Source organism: Panthera onca, chromosome E3 (genome assembly GCF_046562875.1).
Source record: "Panthera onca isolate mPanOnc1 chromosome E3, mPanOnc1 haplotype 2, whole genome shotgun sequence".
NCBI classification, from domain to species: Eukaryota; Metazoa; Chordata; class Mammalia; order Carnivora; family Felidae; genus Panthera; species Panthera onca.
The window spans coordinates 40,275,965-40,290,655 of NC_138354.1; the positions used below are offsets into that span (position 1 = coordinate 40,275,965).

Sequence of the window (14,691 nt, forward strand, 5' to 3'; positions counted from 1 at the left end):
GTGGAGGTGACACCGGACAGGGCGGGAGGTGAGCGAGCCTCTCAGGGTGCAGGGACAGCTACAGGACCGGTGCTCCCATGGCCTGGTTTCTTTCGACTCACTTCCTGCCATGTGGCTCAGAGCAGGGGATCCACTGTGTCTAGACCACACAGAGAGGTGCCAGTGGAGAGCTGGGGCTGGACCCTGATGGCAAGGTAGGGCGGAGGCAGATCGGAGGGGCCACTCCGACATCCTGGGCAGGAGGGAAGGCGGCAACCCCCATGTGTGAGGAGGCTTGCCTGACCATCACTTCCTCCAGAAAGCCTTCCCTGACCTCTTCCTCCATTCACATCCTTCCACTAGCCGGCCATCGTCAAGTGCCTATTTGGTGCCAGTCTCTGTTAGGTGCTAGGGACCCCCCGGTGAGCAAATGTCCCAAGGCTGCCTTCCTGGGTGTCCCCAGATTTGCCCCCACCTGTCACTTGACGGATGGTGGCTGGAGGGAGGGGCTCAGCTAGAAAATTATCCTTGTCCCCGGACTCCATTCCCCAGCCCCCAGCATGTCCTGCTGTCGTTGATAAGTTGCTTCTGGAAAATCCTCAGGCAGGTGTGTGTGTCAGGGGTTGGGGGGCTGAGGAAAAGCCATTCTCAGTAGGAGGAACAGCATGAGCCAAGGCTGGGAGGAGGAAGCCACTCTCCCTGTGCCAGGGCCGGGAGACGGAGGGGCCGCCAGGGTCGAATGCTGGAATCGAGCCCTGAGAGGGGCCTGCTGAGACTGAGTGGGTGCTCCAGGTGGAGCAGGGCCCCACCCAGGACAGGTCTAAGGAGAACCAGTCTGTCTGGAACAGATCCCCTTTTAAGCTAGACCAGAAGAAGAACTTCCTGTGACCCTGTGTGTATCAACATGCACCCCAGACAGTACTGTGCCAACGACCCGCCTACAGGGCTCCTGGCTGAGTCTTGTCCTGACAAGCAGGTGCAGGCCTGTGTCTGGGATCCGGGCTGGGGCCCTGATCAGCGGCCTTCATGCCACTGGCTCTGCAGAGCCCCCTTAGTTCAGGGCTGCCTCTAGGTGGGAGACCTGGAAATGCCTGTGGGTCACAGAGGCCCCTGGCCTTTGGAGAGGCCCCAGGTTGCTGGGACTTGCCCAGATGCCATTGGGCCCAGGAACAAGCAGAACCCAGGGCAGTGGCCTCTGAGCAGCTAGTGAGAGGTCGGCCTCTCCTAGGAGCCCATGCCCATGGGGCACCAAGCTTCAGTGAGGAAGCCCTGGGCAGAGACATAGAGACGACACCGTTCCTTTTCCGTCTCTCCCTGGGACTGTTGCTCCCGGAGCCCTTTCCTCACCTCGGCAGCAGCTCCTAAGATAGAACCCGGGCTCCTCCTCCCGGTCTCCCGTCCCACCTCTCCAGAATCTTCTCATCTACAAGAGCCACGTTGCCAGCATTAGAGATGGGTCCCTGACATCCCAGGGCAACGCCAGGTGGACTGGGCTGCAGAGACAGACGGTGTGACATGGTAGAAAGGGTCAGGAGACAGATCTGAATGGGGCCTTGGGACAGACGCCTGTCCTCCCTGAGCCTGCTTCCCAGGACCCTAAAATGGTAATCGTATTGGACAACCGTCTCCGGCCGCCAGGGTTGGGACCCTGATGAATGGCAAGCCAACTGTCAGGAAAGCGCGCCCCATTCTCCCCTCAGACTTCCCTCAACATTCCCGGGAACGCCTCGGCGCAGTAGGGCCCGGGTCCACACTCACCCGCGCACCTGCTGCTACGCCCTTGTCCGGAGGGACTGGGATCCGCCTTCTAAGAGCCGGTCCTTCATCTCAGTCCTGTCACTGCCCTGAGACCCGACCCGTCGCCGCAGCATCCAGGAGCGCAATGGTGATGACCCCGAAGCCTCGCAGGCTGGAGCCCAGGCCTCCAAGAGGGCGCGACAGGTAACCTCTGCGGCTCCAAATCACGCCTCAGCCTCGGCGGGCGCCTGCGAGTCCCGGGCCCGGGAGTGGTCCAGGGGGCGGGGCCTCCGGGCTGGGCGGGGCCTCCGGGTCCCGCCCCGCGGCGGCTTCGAGCCCGCCGAGTGGCGGGGCGCAGAGCAGAAGCCCGGCGCGGGCTGGCTGAGCGCGGCACGGGCCGGGATGCGCTCGCTCCTGTAGCCCGCGTTCCACCGTCTGGGCGCAGCACCACCCCATGGCAGGTAGCGGCGGCCTGGGCGGCGGGGCCGGGGGCGGCCAGGGCGCGGGGGCCGGGCAGGGGGCCGCGCTGCGGGGGCCGCGTGCGCCGCTGCTTCTCGCCGCGCTGGTGCTCGGCGCCTACTGTCTCTGCGCCCTCCCCGGCCGCTGCCCGCCGGCCGCCCGCGCCCCGGTGCCGGCGCCGGCTCCCGCTGAGCCGCTCCGTGCCGTCGGCCCCCGGGGGGCGCCGGGCCTGCCTGTGGCCAGCGGCCCGGGACGCCGGCGCTTCCCGCAGGCGCTCATCGTGGGCGTGAAGAAGGGCGGCACGCGCGCCCTGCTGGAGTTCCTGCGGCTGCACCCCGACGTCCGCGCGCTCGGCTCTGAGCCCCACTTCTTCGACAGGTGCTACGAGCGCGGCCTCGCCTGGTACCGGTGAGCGCCCTGGCGGGTGCCTTCCAACAACAGGGGGACGCGCCCCTGGGGGTCTCACTGGGGGCGCGGGGGGGGGGGGCAGGTGTCCGGAATCCGGGCTGAGACCAGCCTGGTTGTGTGTGTGTGGGGGGGGGGGGGCGAAGCTTGACCCCGCGGACGCGGGCCCCCCAGCATTGGGTTTTCGGAAAGGAGGAGCGGTCACTGGCCGGGGGCTCCCAGAAACTTTGAAACTCCAGGGGAAACCCTGGTTCAGGGCTGCTGAGGGGTCCCTGCAAGAGTGGCGGGGAGGAGTTTCAATCCTACACCAGTAGTTTGAAGCTAGTGGGGTTTGAGGGGCATAAGAAATGCTTTATGCTTGTCCGCGCTTCCCCACTGGATCACCCTGGGAGAGCATGTCTGACCTCCGGCCAATCACCCCAAGAGTTTTCCCTGTAGCCTCCTAGAGAGCGTCTGTTTCCTCCCCCAGAACCCCAGTCCCGAGAAGAGGAGTCCTTCTCTGTGGTCCTGGGGGTCCGGAGAGAGTCATGGCTTTACTTAGGAGGAAGGGGTGGGGATTGGGGCCCCAGCCTCGCTCAAGGGGCTCTGTAGCTGTCCCGCTGCCTGTCTGGCTGGCCTTGGGGTGCTGTGGTAGAATATGGGGGAGCACCCCCACTCCGGCCCCCGCTGAGGCAGCGAGCATGAGGCCCTGCCCTCTGCCTCCTTCGACCGTGCACAAGCCTGCCTGTCCCTTCCTGCGGGGAAGCGAGGGCTTACAGATGGAGAGTGAGTCACCCCACTCCCCGCAGCTTTCACCTCATCCCCAAACTATGGGGCAGAGAGGACCCAGCGCAAGGTCACCTGGTGAATTAATGGGGAGTGGGGGGTGGCAGGACCCGGGCTTTTGACTTTCAGATGTACCAGTTTCCTCTTCCCAGATACCAACCCCCCACCACCCCTTCCCCTTTGTTATCTTTGCATTTTGCATTGAAACCACTCACGGGTTTGGAGGGGCCCCATTGAGAACGGGGGTCCCGGTTCCTGAGCTCTGAAGGATTACTGCTGTCGAGGGTCTTAGGGAAGCCAGATGGTGAGGGAAAAGTGAGTCTATCCTTGGACCCAGTTGGCTGAATCCCCCAGCATGCCTGGTGCTCAGGGAGAGACGCTACCCCACTCTGACGGTGCTGCAGCATCCAAAAGCATCCCTAATCCCGGGATGCTGTTGATGCTGTTGCCCTGCAGAGGGAGAGGAAGAGGAGGAGGAGAGAAGGAGGGGGAGGAGGAGGGAAGGAGGGGAGGGGACAGGAAGGAGGGTGGAGGACACACTGTTAGCTATAGCAGACTTCAGAGCCCATCACTGACCCCATGAGCTGTAACTACAAGGAGCTGTGGGGAGGCACCGGGCTGGACTAAGGAGGGGCTGCTGCAGAGGCTGGTCTCAAAGAGCCTGGGGTCCGGGGGGGCTGTGCAGGCCCTCCCTGGGTGCATGCTCCCGCTCTGGAGAGGACGAGGCATCTGAGAGGCAGGGGGCAGATTCTCAGCTCTGGGTAGGGAGCTCCTGGGACACTGGGGTGCCCGGCGTGGGGCCCGGGGGATTCCAGAGCATGTATGGTGGAGAAGAGACTTTGTCCTTCCTCCTTTTTAGAGCCACCTCCCCTGGGGGGAGGGGCGGATACAGAGGAGGCAGAGGGTCAGGTTCCAGTGGCCTCCAGGAACCCAGAGTTGTCAGGGCTGGCGAGCACTGACCCCTCTGGCCAATGCAGGCTGGCTGAGCTTCTGAGGTACGTGTGTCCAAGTGCCCTCAAAAGGGCTGTGGCTGTGTAGTGACATGTGTGGAGGTGGGCTCGGTATTCCCCCCGGTGGCCCTGTGCCTCTGGACCTGGCTCTCCTTTCAACCGGCTGTGAGGATGCACTGAGCCTCTGAAAATGCCCACCCGCCTCAGTTTCCCCCAGTGCAAAGACGTCGGCCAGCCCCTGGGCGTGGTCTGGCCGTGTTATCTGCTCTCGGGACCCTGATTTTGACCTCCAGCGAGCGCAGAGCCCTGTTCTGGGTGGGGAGTCGGGGCAGTGTGTAGAGGAGGAGCAGCTAGTGCCCCCAGTTGAATTTTTGGGACCCCCCCTCCCCCCTTGCTCACGGGGCTGTGACCAATCTCATTCCGGGCAGTGACTTTGGTCCTTCCCATGGACTGGGCAGGTAGGACCTGCTCAAAGTTGATTTTGGCCCAACCGTCCCCTCTCCTTGGGCTCTAGGAAGTTCATCTCTCAGGCTCCTGAGGGTCCTCTATCTTGGGGACTGCGACCTTCAAGGGCGCCCAAACTCAGCATTTGTTCCTTTATTCACTCACTCTGTTTGGCAGGTGCTGAAGTCACACAAACCCTTCCAAGTCTCAGTTCAGGGAGGAGTGCCCTATCTAGGGGCAAGTGGGGGCTATACTTTGACCACAGTTTTGGAAAAGCGAGAGGAGAGGGGGAGGGGTGCAGGGGTGGGGGACACCCCCCCCTCGGTCCTGGGGCCCAAGCAGGAGCAGTGAAGGAGGGGTATGAGTATGTGGGGGGAGGGACCCCGGCTTCTGTGGGACTTATCTGTCCCTGCTCACCCGGAGACAGAGACCCTTGTGGCAGGGCACTCAATGCCCCCATGCCCCCAGCACTGCAGGGTTCCACCTGGAACTGGAACTGGTTTCTGCTGGGTCCCAGGCAGGCTGGATGGGGCCCAGGAGAGGTGTGGGACACGGAGCGAGGCCCAGACAGAGGAGGGAGAGTCGCCCAGGGCTGGATTGAAGCCGCAGGGAAATGCAGACCAGATGAGCTGTGGGGGTGGTGCGTGTGTGTGTGTGTGTGTGTGTGCGTGTATGTGTGTGTGTGTGGGGTGTCCATAGAACAGCTTGTCAGATGTTTGCTGTGTGGGGGTCAGTATCTTGCTCCTCGTATCCTCCTCGGTCTCTGCCACCCCACAAAAGCCCCCATCCCTACCCTACTCCGAGCTCTGGCTAGGCCTGGGGAGAGTAATTGATCCCAAAGATCTTGGAGCTCAAAGCCAGTTTGCGGCAGGAGTGGGCCAGTAAAGTCTGCACCGCCCACCCCCCCCATCTCCACCCCTCCCCGTGGCGGTCTGGAGGCGCGGCTCTGCTTCTGCTCCTCTAACTTCCTTGGGGAGAAAGGTGCTGATGTCAAAGCTGGGTGGGGGGAGTTCCCTGAGCCATCGGGGTGGGTTCCTTCCCTGAGAAGGACAATGAAAGGAGGGGTGGTGACTTCTGATGCTGTGTGGCACTGCGTCTCTTTGTGGGTGTCAGCAGTGAGGCCCAGTGCAGGGACACCCACCCCTCATTATGAGTTCCCTCTCATGGAAAGGGACCCCTGTTGCCGTGGGCCTCAGCCCTTGGCGTTGTCACCACCCGAGGTCTCCTTGAACTTGTCCCTTTGAACGGGGAGGACCGGGGTCTGCTCCTCCCTGGGTTCCCAGCTGCAGGAGGCAGGCCGCGAGGTGCAGGGGCTCTGGCAGCGGCAGGTGCAGGGCAGGGCTGCGGACTAACGTCCACCCTGGTACTTCCTGTTTCCTCTCGGAGCCTCGGTGTGCCTGCCTATGAAATGGGGCAGTGAGCAGCTCACAGAGATGGGAGAAGCAGACTTGTCCCCATTGACCTCCCAGACCAGCTCTGCCCAGGGCCTTGTTCTGAGCGAGTGGGGAGGCTCCCATAGCTAGCAGCCCATTCAGCCCACTGGACGCCCCTGGGCCCCCGAGGTGGAGTCAGGGAGCCGGTGGCATGTCCCGGACTCACACGTGCGCACCCCCCATCCCACCACCAGCACCCTCCAAGCTAAGCGCCCCGGCTCGTGGGTCTGTGCACCTGTGTGCCCACCTGTCCTGGGTGTTTTGGGGTTTTGAGCAGGAAGAAGAGACTCCCAGGGGCTTGAGACCCTGGAACCTGCAACCTGAACCCCACCTTCCTGGCTGGGGCCAGTCGTGGGGGGGCTGTCAGAGGGGCAGGAGGACGGGAGGCAGGGCTAGCTGGGCGGAGGCCTCCCCTCCCTCTGCCTCTCACAGATCCCGGGAGCCTCTGCCTCTGTTGACCTAGTTCCCAGCCCTCCTCGGAGCTGTTTGCTCAGCTGGCCAGGCCGCGCCCTGCCCACCGCACACTGTGCTACCTGGCTGGCAGGCGTGGCTGTGGGGCACTGGTTCAGGATGGGCTTCCCCAGGCTTGGCGTGGTCAGGGCCCGACTCCCCAGAACCTTGGGATGGGGTCCGTGCTCCCCTCCCCTGGTCAGCTGCAGCCTTGCACGTTGGGGTCCAAGCCAGGTCTGGGAGGCCCAGGCGGCTGGGGTCTTGGGACGGGTCCTCAACCACCGCTAGTGGCTTTTGGTATTCTGGTCCATTCTGATGTGTGTGGCCCAGGTCAGCAGGGCTGTCATCAGAGGTGGGAGAAGGCTGTGCAGGGGAGGGAACGAGAGGGGATACTTGTCAACAATTAATGGCCTAATTTAAGGGATGCCATCAGCCCCTTGCTGTGTGTGTGACGGGAGGTAATTACGGGGCAGGGGCCTGCGGGGGGGGCGGGGGGGCTGGTTCAGCCGTGTGGGCAGCAGGTCCAGGCCGCTGGCCTCACGAGGACGGGGTCTGGCGTGGGCACGGTCCGGCTCTGGGAGGGAGGTGGGTAGCCTGGCAGGACAGGCCCCTCGGTGCACCGCCTCACAGCCTATATCTGGCCACCCAAGCACCTAGGGTGGGTGGGTCTGGTGGGGAAGGCTTGCCTGCCCTGGAGGCTTCCTGGAGGAAGGGGAGGTCAGCCCTGGCTCCCTGGGGGGTCAGTCCCCACCCTCACCTCCCTCTGCTCCCACCCGCCCCACAGGAGCCTGATGCCACGCACCCTGGACGGGCAGATCACCCTGGAGAAGACCCCTAGCTACTTCGTGACTCGGGAGGCCCCCGGCCGCATCCACGGCATGTCCCCGGACACGAAGCTGATCGTGGTGGTGCGGAACCCTGTGACACGGGCCATCTCCGACTACGCCCAGACGCTCTCCAAGACCCCGGGCCTGCCCAGTTTCCGTGCCCTGGCCTTCCGCCACGGCCTGGGCCCCGTGGACACGGCCTGGAGCGCCGTACGCATCGGCCTGTACGCCCAGCACCTGACCAACTGGCTGCGGCTCTTTCCCCTGTCCCGCTTCCTGTTCGTCAGCGGGGAGCGCCTGGTCAGCGACCCGGCCGGGGAGGTGGGCCGCGTGCAGGACTTCCTGGGCCTCAAACGCGTGGTCACGGACAAGCACTTCTACTTCAACGCCACCAAGGGCTTCCCCTGCCTCAAGAAGGCCCAGGGGGGCAGCCGCCCCCGCTGCCTGGGCAAATCCAAGGGCCGGCCCCACCCCCGCGTGCCCGAGGCTGTGGTCCGGCGCCTGCGGGACTTCTACCGGCCCTTCAACCGCAGGTTTTACCAGATGACCGGCCAGGACTTTGGCTGGGACTGAGGAGGACGGGCCAGCCCGTGCCCGGCCCGGGGACCCTCGCTCACCTTAATTTATGCCGGCCGCCGGGCCGTGGAGCCTGCAGACAGATGATGGGTAGGGAAAAGTATTTAAGGAATAAAGCCTGGGTCTGTGTTCTTCCACATAATCTGGAAGGTGGCCAGACGGGGGCTGGAGGTGCCACCGCCCAGGGAAACGCTAACCATACCACCTGTCTCTACAGGGCACTGTTCGTATGCCCAGAGTGGTCCAAAACCCAATCCGTAGACATCCCTTGGGGTGGGCAGTGAGCTTGGCCACATGTCACACAGGAGCAACTGAGGCTCAGAGAGGTTTAGGGCCTGCCCAGTGACGCACAGCTCAGACTCTGGAGGCCCTCCTGTCCGCCCTGGGATGCTGAGCTATGCTGGAATGTTGTCCCCGTGCGGCAGATGAGGAAACCGAGGCTCCAGGTTGCCCACGTGAGGGCTGGGGGGGGATGAAAGTTGGATCTGGCCAACTCAGGGCTGCACCCATGACTGCGGCTGATTTCGTGTCTTAGTGCCCATTGGATGCTCCCTCCTGGGAATCTGGTGAGGTTGCCTTACACGGAGTGTGACGTGAGGAGCTGCAGCGGGGTATTGGTTTTAAGCATCCCCAAGCCCCTGGGGACAGTGTGGCACCACCCACCACAGGCCACACCCATGCTGCCACTCCCACCCTCCAGACCCTGCCCGCTTGGGGGGACTTGCCCTCTCAGTGGGTTCCACCCACTCCCCCAGGCCCTGGATGCCCCAGTTCTGCTGTGTTCCAGGAAGGGCTCCCGCCCTTGGGCAGAGGTGAATGCCCATCTGGGGCCCAGCTGCCTGCTCAGATCCTGACTTAGGCCAGGCTTGGGTGGGCTAGGCTGCCCTATCCACCCCTCTGCCCCTGGGAAGGTGGGGGCCCCTTCCTAATGACTGTCACCTGCTCCTGGCCACAGTGTTGCTTGCCAGGTGCCCACAAACCGCCCTGACAATGACCTCCGGGGACCCTTGGAACCAAGCCTGGCATGCCCCGGCTGTGCTGGGTCCTCACAGGACCTGGCTGCGTCCTCTGCGCCCCAGGCCTTGGGTCCATATCAAATCTTCAGCCCTGCTGTGGCCTTTCCAGCTCTGGGCTAGTTGGAGTAGCTGCCCGTCCTGGGCCCCGGGGTGGAAACGAGGGAGGATTTCCAGGGGAGTGACCGCTTACCTTCCAGGCACCTTTTCTGGCTAACCGTGAGCCAGCGGGCCCAGCAGTCCCGGTGGCTACTGTCTTTGTCACATGACCTTACCAGTGGTAGACACCTGGGGTCACCTGATTGTCTGTGAGAAGAGGCTCGACAGGAAGTGGGGAGGGAGTTGGGGGCATCTCTCCTCAGCGGCCCGGAGCCTGCCCCTCCGTCCTGCTGGTTCTGGGCCCAGAGGACACTCCTGTCTGGATTGTCCTGAGGGGCCAGCACTGTCAGGAAGCTCTGCCATCGGGGCCAGGCCAGAGGCAGGACCGGGGGCTGGTCCTGAGACACCCTGGCGGAGATGCGGTGGCAGATGTGGGCAGATGCGGCTGAGACACAACTGCAGGCCCCTCCCCCGCCTGGATCTCTGGGAGATCTCTGGGAGGAGGGGAGGGCTGGCCCTCTGGGAGGAGGGGAGGGCTGGATCTCTGGGAGGAGGGGAGGGCTGGCCCTCTGGGAGGAGGGGAGGGCTGGATCTCTGGGAGGAGGGGAGGGCTGGCCCAACGTGCAATGACGGTGACGAGGCAGGGCCTCCGGGCCCCGCCGGATGGCAAGGCCTGGGCTCAGCGTCTCTGTCCCCATTCCCGGTGCTGGGGCCCCACTTAGCGACCGTGTGGCAGCCAGCCCCGGGTGTCAGGGCGGGAGGGAAGGCAGTTCCCAGCCTGGGCCATGCCCACTGCTTCCCTCTTCCTGGACACACCCTTGTCCAAACTTTTAGCAGCTCTGGCCCTCTGCGGCTTGCCCCCACCCCCAGCCGGCATGCCACCCTCACCCCTACGCTTTTGCCCCCACAGCTCCTTCCACCTGTCTCGATCTGCATAGCCTTTGTACACGCTGTTCCCTCTGCCTGAAATGCCTTTCAGGCACAGAAGGTGCGGGCTGAGAGGGGACAGCCTAGTGCGGAGGCTGTTCCCTCACACCAGTCTCCTTTCCTCCCTATAGTTAGAGCCCCTTTCCCGAGCCCACTGACATGACCCACTTTTCCCTTCCGGAAGCTTCTTGGAAGCAGAGCTGTGGGAACCACCAGTTTGTCTGGCTCTGGTGCCCAGAAGGCAGGCTGGAAACAGTGTGGAGAAAGGGTGAGCTGGCTGGTCCCAGTCCTCCCCCCATCCCCCTCCCAGTGGAAACTGGGCCCGACCGCCCGCCAGCGCCCAGAGCCAGGTGCCCAGCTGGGCCTCAGAACACACTGAGGGCAGATGCGGTGGGTCTTCCTGGCTGTGTGTGGGGGTGGGTCTCCGTGGGAGAGTCATCGGCCTTTAATTAAAGTCCCTAAATTGTTTCCCCAGCTGCTCAGTGGGTTTTCCATGTTGGAATGTTCCAGATGGAGCACAAAGTGCTGATTCAGTTACCTTCTTCCTGTTCTGCTCAGTGGGGGAGAAAAGGCCGGGGACCCCTTCTCCGTTCCTCGCAAGCCAGCCAGACTGGGATGAGATGGGTGGGGGTGGGGGTGCTCACAGCCTTGGGTGTCCAGGAAGGGGGCTGGAGACACCTGGGGAGGGGGCGGCTTCTACCGCACCTGCCTCAGACCTTCAGGCCATGGTTGGTACAGGCTGGGGGTCCACGGGGTCCTTGCTCCCCGACCCCCAGGACAGGCAGGTGCATCTGGGTGAGGATGGGGTTCTTTACCCTGAGCCTTACACATGTGGGTCCTGGAGATTCTGAGCAGACCCTGCCCTGAGTGGCCTCTGTGCCAGGCTGGAGACAGGAGGGTCGGGACTCGGATCTGCCCTCCCTGTCGGGAGCCAGTCGCCGTCCATGGGACCTGGCCGCCTCCCTCCCCTGGAGCCCCCGGAGCCCCTGGAGGAGGCTCCGCAGCCTGGTGACCCCCGGACCCCATCTGCAGCCACCTGCGGACCCTTGTCCTCCTGTGAGGGGGTACCTCTCTCCAGGGCTGGGGGGTCTGGTGGGCTGACCTTGCTGGCTCCCCTCCCAGGCTCCAAAGAGTGGCTGCAGGACCAGGTGTGGAAGGGGAGGCTAGGCCCTGGGGAAAAGTCTGGAAAGAGAGGTACTGCTCTGGGCAGCACCTGTGAGCCCCCTTCACCCCAGGAGGAGCGGTGCTTTGGGGAAGGGCCTGGTCCACCTGGGGCTCATGGCTGGTCTCCGTGTCCCAGGGTAGACACCTCTGGCACCTGTCCCCTCGGCCAGATCCAGAGGCCCTTCCTGAAGTTTAGACGGCCCTGCTCCTGGGAAGCTCCCCGTTCCTCTTAAGAAGCCGCTGGGCTGCGGTGTCCAAACAGCTCCTCCTGCATCTGCACCGGGAGGGGCCAGGAAGACCGGGCAGACCCTCGGTGCTCTCCTCTGGTGGCCGTGGCAGCAGCCTCTGGGACCCCGGACCCCCTCTGGGCCTTCGGATACTGCGCGGCAAGGGGCTGGCAATTTGCTGACCTCATTAACCCAGTGGTTCATTTCTGTGGGACTCTCCCTTTCTAGAAGTTTTCTCTTAAATTGGCAAGGGCTGACTCCTGAAGGCTCCTTGGGGGCAAAGGCCCAGGCCAGGGGGTGCGCTGGGGGCTGTGGGAGGCTGGGATGGAGGGACCTGGAAGGAGTCAGCTGTGGCCTCAGGATCCGGTGCCTCCGTGGGCCCGCCTCGGCCCTTTGAACCGCAGGACCAGTGGATCGCTCGCATGGATGTGGCCGTGGCAGGGGCCTCGCCCTCCCTCCTGCGGGAAGCCGCCACCTCCTGCGGCCCGCAGCCCTCAGGCTCCTCCCCGGGGCTCTCTGGTTCTGAACTCAGGCTTTCTCTATTTCCTTCGCGTCTGTCTTACTTGTGCTCTCGGAGGAGGGTGGCCACCCTCCACAGGGCCGGAGAAGCACAGCACTAACCACGCAGGCACCAGGATGCACGGACGAGGGGATAGGGCAGGGAGTGACAAGGACAGCCGTGGGAAATGATCTGCACCCTGCAGGAGGCCACACGCCAGGGCTGCGCAGCCCTCCAGGCCCGCAGGAGCCAAAGGATGGAAGCAACGCAGGTGACCATCAACAGGCAAATCGATAAACAAAACGTGCTCTGTCCCTGCAACGGACTATCCTTCCGCCACGAGACGGGTAGAAGTCCTGATACACACCGTATCTTGGAAACATCCGGGTAAGGAGAGCAGCCAGACACAAAAGGTCACCGATCGTATGGTTGCGTTGATGTGAAATGTCCAGAACGGGAAAATCCATACAGACCCAAAGCCGAGTGTGGTGGTTGCCGGGGGCTGGGGGAGGGGCCTAGGGGGGGGCGCGTGTTTAATGGGCACGGAGTGGCCTTTTGGCGGGGGATAAACACGTTTGGGAACTAGGTCGAGGGGGCGGTCACACAACACTGTGAGTGCACTAAATGCCACAGACTCGTTCACTTTGACACGGAATTTCCTTCAACGTGAATTTCATCTCCCTTTTGTTTTTGAAGTTACACATCTCTTTATTGTGGGACTTCGTTGTTTTTTTTTTTTTTTTAATACTTATTTTTTTGGGAGAGCGAAAGCAGGGGACGTCAGAGAGAGGGGGACAGAGGATCTGAAACAGGCTCTGTGCTGACAGCAGGGAGCCAGACCGGGACTTGAACCCATGAACCGTGAGCTCATGACCTGAGACAAAGTCAGACGCTTAACCGACTGAGCCACCCAGGTGCCCCTCGTCTCAATTTTTTTTAAAAAAGGACTTCCGTAGGGGCATCTGGGTAGTTCAGTCAGTTAAGCGTCTGACTCTTGGTTCGGCTCAGGTCATGATCTCACGGTTTCGTGAGTTCAAGCCCCGTGTCGGGCTCTGTGCTGGTGGAGTGGAGCCTGCTTGGGACTCACTCTCACTCTCTCTCTCTCTCTTTCTCTCTCTCCCCTCCCGCCCCTCCCCTACTCATGCTGTCTCTGTCTCTCACAAAACTATACAAATGTTAAAAATTAAAAAAAAAAAATGACTTCCATAGAAAACTCTGACATATGGGGATAGGTTATTAATTCCCCAAGGGCACGAAGGATCCATTGAGAAGTGCCCACCACAGGTGTAACGGGACGAAGTTACAGGGAGCGATGGTTCAGGGGCATAACAGCCAGAGATTTCCTCCCGTGAAGGGTGAGGGGCCGGGCTCTGCAGCAGGGGGATGGCTATGTTGGCAGCCCTGCAGGCCACAGGGAGACCAGCTTGGGGAGACCAGCTGGCAGGGACTTGCCCTGGCCCCCCTCCCTCCGTGCCCCTCAGAGACCCTGGACTGCTCCCAGCGCAAAGGTGTGGAATCATCTGGGGCACAGTCGATGCTGGGCAGGCTGGCCTGGGTAGAAGAGGTTTGTTTGAAACCCCAGGTGGGGTTGAGGGTGGGCGTGCCGGGCAAGGCCAGTGTCGATTCCCGGAGCCCGTCTTCTGGGGTTCAGGAGCACGACCTGCCCTCTGGACAAAAGCTGCCGGGGCCGTGTCTCCACACAGACTGTGCGCAGAGCCTGGCCAGGAATGCCCGGGAGGCTCCGTGCCATGGGGACTTTGCCTATAGCAGCCACCAGGAAGACCCCACAGATGGCAGGCCATCAATGCCAAGAGACCCTCCAGATGCCTGTGCACCTGTGGGCCAGCCCGCATCAGGTGACGGCCCCTCCTTGAGCCCTGCCGCCCTGGGACGTTCGGCCCCTGCCTTTGGTAATGATGAGACTCCTGTTTCCCGGCCCCCAGCACAGGCACTTCCCAGGTTGCCAGGGCCTTGAGACAAGAGGCCGGGGATTTTTTTTTTTTTTTTTTTTTTTAACAATACTGCTTAATCTGAGCCACATCGCATATGCTTTTTGTTGGAAGAGCCGTACGAAAACAGTCAGTCAACCCAGACAGTTAAAGCAAAACTGTTGTCAAGAGGATTTCATGTTCGAGTATTCCGATTAAGAGGAAAACGGGATCTTGTTCTCGCTGCCTCTCTGCTCCCAGCCCCGCCGTGGCATCTGACAGCCACGCACCGGTCAGACCCTCCTGCCTCTGTTCCAGCTTCCAGGAGCGAGGACGGGGTGTCTGAGGGAAAGCCTGTCTGGAGATGGACGCTTGGACCATCCACGGAAGGGGAAGCCCGTCTTCCAGGGGAGGACGGCACAGTGGGCTACTCCTTTGCCAACCGCGCCAGTTTGTTTGGGAGAAGCATCTGGAAACCGCCTGATCCCCAGTCTCACTGTCTGGACTTGGGTTGGGAGGCGGGGGGGGGGGGGAGCCCCCCATACAGGATGTGTACAGGGGAACTACTGCTCCTGTCACTGGCTGGTCCTGCCAGCTGCAAAGCGGGGAGACACGCAGGCCGACGAGAGAGCATTGCTGGGGTACAGACGCACAGGCAGGCCCAGAAGAGCAAGAAAAAACAAATCCGGGATTCCTTTGCCCCTAAGGAGTTCACCACCTCATGATGCGCTCCGAAAGAGCCCAGAAGTCTGGGGAGTCAGAAAGATCGGGAAAGAAGGAAAGGAGACAGACGCCAATGATGATAATGC

General features: G+C 62.5%; 1 protein-coding gene across 3 annotated transcripts; it reads left to right on the plus strand.

The window, feature by feature from the left end:
* Window positions 1-1,329: 1,329 nt before the first annotated feature.
* On the plus strand, window positions 1,330-9,593 carry HS3ST6 (heparan sulfate-glucosamine 3-sulfotransferase 6). 3 transcript variants are annotated; one of them, XM_078440263.2, is made up of 2 exons: window positions 1,330-1,920; window positions 7,407-9,593. In XM_078440263.2, exons 1-2 carry the CDS (start codon window positions 1,631-1,633, stop codon window positions 8,020-8,022), a joined length of 906 nt encoding a protein of 301 aa, XP_078296389.2. In that variant the 5' UTR covers window positions 1,330-1,630; the 3' UTR covers window positions 8,023-9,593. The 3 variants fall into 3 exon arrangements, with proteins under 3 accessions (XP_078296389.2, XP_078296388.1, XP_060504068.1); XM_078440262.2 differs by lacking the exon at window positions 1,330-1,920 and adding an exon at window positions 1,929-2,553; XM_060648085.3 differs by lacking the exon at window positions 1,330-1,920 and adding an exon at window positions 1,930-2,583.
* The last annotated feature ends 5,098 nt before the right edge of the window (window positions 9,594-14,691 follow it).

Bases quoted from the DNA above. Each gene is read 5' to 3' on its own strand.
- HS3ST6 (XM_060648085.3), top strand. From the start codon at position 2,171: ATGGCAGGTAGCGGCGGCCTGGGCGGCGGGGCCGGGGGCGGCCAGGGC. The intron at 2,584-7,406 runs GTGAGCGCCCTG...CCCGCCCCACAG, and splicing joins CGCGGCCTCGCCTGGTACCG to GAGCCTGATGCCACGCACCC.